Source organism: Apis mellifera, linkage group LG8, assembly GCF_003254395.2.
Source record: "Apis mellifera strain DH4 linkage group LG8, Amel_HAv3.1, whole genome shotgun sequence".
NCBI lineage: Eukaryota > Metazoa > Arthropoda > Insecta > Hymenoptera > Apidae > Apis > Apis mellifera.
Genome location: NC_037645.1, coordinates 12175613 through 12182963, shown reverse-complemented (window position 1 = coordinate 12182963; position 7351 = coordinate 12175613). Strand labels below are relative to the sequence as shown.

At 19.1% G+C, this 7351-nt stretch overlaps 2 protein-coding genes across 2 annotated transcripts; one reads left to right on the top strand and one right to left on the bottom strand.

Annotated features, from left to right (window-relative positions):
* Positions 1-30: 30 nt before the first annotated feature.
* On the bottom strand, positions 31-1729 carry LOC724320 (PHD finger-like domain-containing protein 5A). Its single transcript, XM_026442266.1, has 3 exons — positions 1568-1729; positions 369-559; positions 31-193 (listed from the first exon to the last, which is right to left on the bottom strand). The coding sequence occupies exons 1-3, from the start codon at positions 1617-1619 to the stop codon at positions 104-106; spliced, it is 333 nt and encodes a 110-aa protein (XP_026298051.1). The 5' UTR covers positions 1620-1729; the 3' UTR covers positions 31-103.
* A 320-nt stretch (positions 1730-2049) lies between these two features.
* Positions 2050-3525, top strand: LOC551954 (26S proteasome non-ATPase regulatory subunit 10). The gene is made up of 4 exons (XM_624336.5): positions 2050-2359; positions 2425-2523; positions 2830-3118; positions 3332-3525. The coding sequence occupies exons 1-4, from the start codon at positions 2258-2260 to the stop codon at positions 3520-3522; spliced, it is 681 nt and encodes a 226-aa protein (XP_624339.2). The 5' UTR covers positions 2050-2257; the 3' UTR covers positions 3523-3525.
* Positions 3526-7351: the final 3826 nt, after the last annotated feature.

Below are 7351 nucleotides of genomic sequence, written 5' to 3'. Positions count from 1 at the left end.
TTTTTTTAAATATTAATAAAAAAATGATCATAATTACAAGAAAATTATTTATTTGAACCATAAGAAATATTTTGTACAGATTAGAAATTTTCATCAATCATCTTTATCTTCTCTTGAATCCATACTTTTTCCTCTCATAAAATAGATCAGTCTTTGAACTTCCGAGATTTACAATTTTTGGACAGCCATCTCTCTATAAGAAATCAAATTTAGTGAATTTTTATTATATTTATTATTATTATTTACGTTTATTATTAATATGCATAAAAAATTAACAATTTGATATAATAAAAATTAAAGAAAAAAACATTCTTTTTATAAATTGTTATAATTAGTAATAATATAATTAGTAATACAAATTATGTTACATCTTTTTCTTGAATTGTGCATTCTTTGCAATAATAAGCATCAGAAACACCAGGTCCACCACAAATAACACATCGGCCTTGATAAGATCCATAATTGCATTCATCACAAATTCTAACCAGAGTACATGGTCTTACATAGGAATCACAAATTACACATTTACCATCACATTTTTCACATAATCTTCCTATTGCTAAAAATAAAAAGTCAATTTTATTATCAATTATATTATACATTTCCTTATAAATGTAATATCAAAAATTTATTTTTTATTTATCATTATTTAATGATGCAACATAAAATATAATATAAAATTCAATAAAAAAATAAAATAAACTTTAGAAACATCAAAAAGTTTTTTTAATTTTAATCTCTAATCTCTTTTTTATAAAAATAAAATATAGAATATTTTATTATTTTTAATTAAATAGTTTACAGAGATTAATTATTTAGAATATGAAAAATTTTTAAAAAAGAAAAATACTGCCTAACTTATAATATTTCTTCTTAATTTTTTATATTAATCAAAACAATATACTATTTTTATTATTTGAATTATTAAATTTAATAATATTTATTTGGAACTTTTTCCATAGTTAGAGTTATAGTAAAGAATAATAATAAGTATAATTATAGTAAAGGAAACTTCTAGGAGGTGTTAAAAGATATCAAAAGGATACGTTTCTTATTTCAAAAATTCTTTTATTAAATATTTATAGAATTGCTCTCTCTCTCTCTCTCTCTCTCTCTCTCTCTCTCTCTCTCTCTCTCTCTCTCTCTCTTTCTGTCTACAAACGAAACATATTTTTATATAATAATATAATTACAAATACTTGAGAAGATCAGTGAAAATATGAATTTGCAGCTGGTAAATTTTCTTCATATCCTCTTTGTAGTAGATTTTCGTGGTATATATTCTTCACTATAACTCTTTAACTATGCAAAATAAAAAAAAAAATATTTAATGTTAATAGAAATATTATTAAACTTAAATTTAACAAGTGGATCTTCAAAAATTTTGTTATATTTGCAGTTTCAGATAAATGAGTTTAATAATATTTTTTATCTACATGCAAAATTTATAAAAAATCATAAAAAAAAACTTATTATTTATATAATTATTAATAAATTGATTAATATCACATAACTATAACCTAAAATTAAAAATTATAATCTAACCTAATATAAATGTAAATCTTACCAACTCCCGGTTGTTTTCTACAGAAAATTAAATCTGGATGATGTTTTGCCATATTATAAAATAAACAAAATACTTTGAATAACACACAAAATATTCTATTGCAAATTTTTATATAAATCACATGAAAATCTTCAATTTTTGTTTACTTTTTATGGTTCGTTTTAAAGCGACGATATTTTGATCAATTCATGATACATGAAAATGATTTCTTTAAAATAGTATTAAAAATATTTGATTTTAAATAAAAAATTATAAATATATAATAATTTTAATTTTTTAACAATATAATTAACAATATAATCTTTAAACATTTGTTATATATGATATTTATATATTATTATTTATAATTTGTCAATACTCTCTATATTTTTAAAAATGAAATATATATTTTTACGTTACAAATCAATGCGTTACAAATAAAAAATCATAATATTAAAAACAAATATATATATATATAAATTTTAAAAATGTATATATAATTTTAGATATATAGAAATAATATTTTTTTCGCATTATTTTAATAAATATATTAATAACAAAAAAAAACTTATATTTTGAATAAGTTATGCATATTTTTTATCATATTTTTCTTTCGATTTAAATTATAAATTGACTTTCGATGTGATACTTACTTCAAACATAAATATTGTATTGCTATATACAAAACTAATTGAATATAAAATATAAAAAATGTCTGAACAATCAATTTATGACATGGCTTATCGTGGTAAAACTACAGATGTCAAGAATTTATTAAATGAAAACGAAAAGTTAAAAATAGCTAAGGATAATGTAAGTAATATTTTATATGAAATATTTTTTTAAGGTTATGTTATTAATGAAATTTATTTTTTTAGAATGGTCGAATGTTAATACATTGGGCAGCATTAGGAGGACATGATGATTTAGTGAGATATTTATTATCTCTTGATGTACCAGTAGATCCTACTGATGATGTAAATATAATCTATTAATATATAATTTATCACATAATTCTGTAAATATTAATTTTCAGAATTGTCTTCCATTTTTGATTATATTCAATTCTATTCAGTATTATTAATATATATATAATATATATATTATTTATATAATAAGTTATTATAAATTAATATAAAAATTATTTGTTATTTTTATAATTTCTACATAAATTTTAAAATTTATAAATTAAACAAAATGTAAATATATAAATTTTAAAAAATATTTCACATTCATTTTTATGTAATTAAATTAATTAAATATTTAAATTTTGTTGTTTTTAGACAGATATGACACCATTAATTTTGGCAGCATCAGCTGGTCGCGAAAAAGTTGTTAATACTTTATTAATTGAAGGTGCATATGTTAATGCCAAAACACAAGAAGGTCATTCAGCATTGCAATATGCAGCATCAAAAAATTGGAAATCTATTTGTGCTGCATTACTAGAAAAAGATGCCAATGTTAATATTACTGATAATCGTGGAGCTACACCATTACATAGAGCTGCATCCAAAGGCAACATTGCTATTGTAAAACTTCTCATAGAATATGGACGAAATTTAGACATTGGTAGTTATTTTATTAAATTTTATTTTTGCTAATAATTTTTAAAAATTAAATATTTATGTAAATATTAAATATTTTTTAAATCTACATATTTTACTTTTAAATAAATTATTTTTTTTAAATTCAGAATAAAAACAAATTATATAATTACAAAATTATAAAATTAATTACAAAATTTAATATTTTGATTAGAAAACATTTTAAAATTATTTTTAGATAGCAAAGATGCTGATGGAAATAGTGCATTACATTTGGCATGTGAAGAAAATCGTGTTGATGAAGCAAAATTATTAGTACAGAATGGTGCTAGTACAACATTGAAGAATAAACAAAAGAAAACACCTTTAGATTTAGCAACTCCAAGATTGGTACAACAACTAAAAGAAATAGAGGAAGATTCATCTTAAATATTAAAAAAAAATATTGATATCATTAACTAACTAGTGATATCTCTTAATCTTTATTTTTAAAATTAATTTAACTTATGACAATATAAAAATTGTTTAACTTTAAGATAATTTTTTATTATATTAAAAATAATATATGATTAAGTCTTGTATATATCTTTTTTTAAATTAAAATAATTATAAAAAAATAAAAAACATTTTTTTTATAATTTTTATAAAAAAGATTTATAAATAATATCCTGTTTTTAATTTTTTATATTTGCAATAGATGAAAGGTAAATTTAAAAATATTAAATTAAAATATATAATTCAAAATGTTTTCAAAAATTTTATATAAATTTAAATATCAATTAGTATATTAAATAATAATATAAAATCATTAAGCATCATAAATCATTTCTTATTTTATCTGTACAGTACAAATATTTTAAAATATTTAAAGAGAAATATTAATTTTTGTTAATATCTTAATATGTTATAAAATATTTATATCTAAATATGAAATTTAAACATTTTTTTCATTTTACAATCATGTTAAAAGTTTGATAAAATTATGTTAAAATAAAACAAATATTTTATCATATTGTTAATTTTATATAATGAATGTATCAATTTCTGCAATTTTTTTTTATTGCACAAAAAATTAAAGTTAACTATTATGATGAATTTTTAAAATTGCATAAGTACTTTAAAAAATAAAAGTTATTATTTATAAAAGATAATGAAATTTTCTTTAATTTTCCTTATATATTTGTTATTTTAAAAAAATATTTTAAATAAAAATAACAAATACTTTACTAAGTAGTGAATGTTTTAAATTATAATATATTAATTAATATTACACTAATATTAAAAGGCTATTAAAAAATATTAAAATTAATAAAATAACTAATTGAAAATTATTAACCACAACAATTTATCCATTAATCTTAATTTTCAGCATTTATTATGCTTTTGTTTTAACATATTTAAGTATTAATATTTGATTTATATCTATATAAAATGTATCAAAAAGGTTTATTATTTTGCTGGTCAAATCCTACGCACTTAACGCTTTCCTTTTTTTTTTTATTTTTTTTACTTAATTTTCTATACTTATCTGTTCCAATTCCATTGGAATTTATAGTATTGAACAGTGATGATACTTATAATTTCGAAGTTATTAATTTTATTAGTATTAATTGCTTAAATAAAACGCACCATGTTGAAAATTATTTTCTGCGCTTATTTACATAAATTCACAGCGATTCACAAATTACATTAGATGATCTAGGCTTGTCTTTCCTTCAGAGAAATTTTGGATGGTTTATAAAAAATATGTTATTAAATTTTGAATTTTTATAAATTTGTATCATTTTAGATACTTTATTATAAATAAATTAAAAAAAATATTGTTTTAATAATTTAATATTGTTTAAAATAAAAATAATGTAATCATTTTTTAAAATATTTAAATTCAAAATTTTAAACATATTGCTTAATCTTTTATATAATAAGAAAGTATTGAATGTGAGTGAAGTATGAAAACTTTTCATCTTAAATATTAAAAATAAAAAAACTTAAAAATGTTTATTATGAGTATATTATATTATTTCAATAGAATTATATAGTTTGAATTTTTTTACATTATTTATTATTTATGATAAAAATAATTATTATCATGCGAATAATAATTTTGCACAATTAAAATATATTTTTTACAATCATCCAAATTTCCATCGAAAAGAAATACATTTGAGGAAATGGTTGTCGACTTTTTAGCGTTTCGGATTTAAATTTTATATACTTCATAAATAATCCTCGGGTTCAATGCTTTCATCTATATTTTTAAACCCAAAACGGGTACATTTATATGTATTTTTTTAAAAAAAATACATATATATGTATTTTCATGTAAAATAAGTTTTACTTTACTAATGCTTCGTCGACGTTTATATTTTCTATTCGATAAACATAATTCATTACATAAATCCTTTTTACGTATGAAATTATAATTTATTTGTCATTAAGTAAATCCGTCGAAAATATATATATAAAGTTTATTAAATTTATTCAAAAGGTCTTCAAATTTATTATAACTTTTACGTGGAGAAAATGATCCACGATAGTATGAGATGGCAGTTCAATTGTGAATTTGAAAGCCCGCTTAAAAAATCACTAGAAAGCTGTTAATGTAAAAAACAGGCCGGTTTCGTCCAGATACAATCACTTTGCCATATCAAAAAATAGAATAATCCTTATAAGTATATAGAATGTATAATAAAGTATGTTGCATCTAGAAAACAATATTTTTATATTAAAAGTAATTTATATTTCTAAATGTTCATTATTATAAAATTATCTAGTTTTTTTTTTAATATGAAAATTGGCAGTATGCATTATATTAAGTACTTTGATATAAAAAAATTTATATTTATATAAATTCTTGACGCATACACTCAGTTTTTGAATATGATTAAAGAATTAAATAAATTTATAGAAAAAAAAATAGATTATGTAGAATAATTAAAAAAATTATTTTTGATATAAATTTGTTTACTAAATGCCTCATACTTTATAATACTCTATATATGTATATTACACAGTAATTCTTTTTCCATACAATCCAAAATTAGTATCGTCCATAATTCTGTTTTTATTTCATATTTATAAGTATATAACTATTTGAATATTTTTCTCTTATTTAATAACGAGTGATTGCCAAATTATATATATACCGACATATAGTGTTATCACTCGATTTGGATTGTATAACAAAAAAATTATTTTCTATGTATATACAAATGCATAATATATACGATTGTTATTAACCTCCTTTTGTTTTTTGTTTCAAATAATTATATTTTTAAAAACATTTATTTAATCAAAAAATGATTGACATCTCGAAGAAACAAGCAGAAGCACATTACTTATTCTATACGTTTTGATTTAATTGCAAATATTAATGAATAATGATTTTTTGTATTTCATTTAAGAAAAATAATTTTTTTTATACAAATTTTTCATTTTTATATTATTAATTTCACTTTTTTTGCTTAAATCGTGCAAAAAGAGGTTTCGTTAATAAAAATTTTTTTCTAATGCATAAGAAATGCATATGTTATAAAAAATGCACATATAAAAAACATTGCTGCTTTTTCTATTTCTCTTTTTTAATTTCATTATATGATTTTCGAAAATTCAATTTCATATGCATCGAAAAATGTGCTAGAAAAGTTTTTCTATTTAAAAATATAAATGGAATTAAAGTAGTTCTTTGAAAAATTAGAAAAATATTAACATGCATACAGATTTTAAAAAATTATTTTTACTGTATTTTATATATATTCATGCCTATTATAAAAGAATGATTTGAAATATTCATAGATTTTTCGATGCACTTAAAATGGAATAGTACGAAACGAAAAAGTTCTTGATCTACGATCGGCCCTAAGTACCCAATTGATAAATTTCAATCATTGATTTCTGGTTCGTTCCGACAGATGAGGTTATTTGGTTGAAAACAAAGAAATTGCCTATACAATGATTATTAAAAAAAAAAAAATCAGAAAAAAAGTAATTGCTAAGAAATTTGAACAAAACATAAATAAAACTTTTTTTTTAAAAATAATATTTTTTTTTTTCAATTTGATATAAGGACAAGTTTTTTCTTAAACATTTATTCAATCGTTTCGATTCACTTTGACATTTTCATAAACTTCTTTGAAAAGTAATATCGATTTTCTCAGAAGTTTTAAATTTATTTTATATTCAATTAATTTTATGTTAATTAATATATTTTTAAAAAATAATTTTTTTAAACATTTTGATCAACAAAAATAGTTTTAGC

Excerpts from the sequence above, each read along its gene's own strand:
- LOC724320 (XM_026442266.1), bottom strand. The coding sequence starts at position 1,619 with ATGGCAAAACATCATCCAGATTTAATTTTCTGTAGAAAACAACCGGGA. Across the intron at positions 560-1,567 it reads TAGAAAACAACCGGGAGTTG|CAATAGGAAGATTATGTGAA; the intron begins GTAAGATTTACA and ends TTTTATTTTTAG. Across the intron at positions 194-368 it reads GCACAATTCAAGAAAAAGAT|AGAGATGGCTGTCCAAAAAT; the intron begins GTAACATAATTT and ends GATTTCTTATAG.
- LOC551954 (XM_624336.5), top strand. The coding sequence starts at position 2,258 with ATGTCTGAACAATCAATTTATGACATGGCTTATCGTGGTAAAACTACA. Across the intron at positions 2,524-2,829 it reads CAGTAGATCCTACTGATGAT|ACAGATATGACACCATTAAT; the intron begins GTAAATATAATC and ends TGTTGTTTTTAG. Across the intron at positions 3,119-3,331 it reads TGGACGAAATTTAGACATTG|ATAGCAAAGATGCTGATGGA; the intron begins GTAGTTATTTTA and ends AATTATTTTTAG.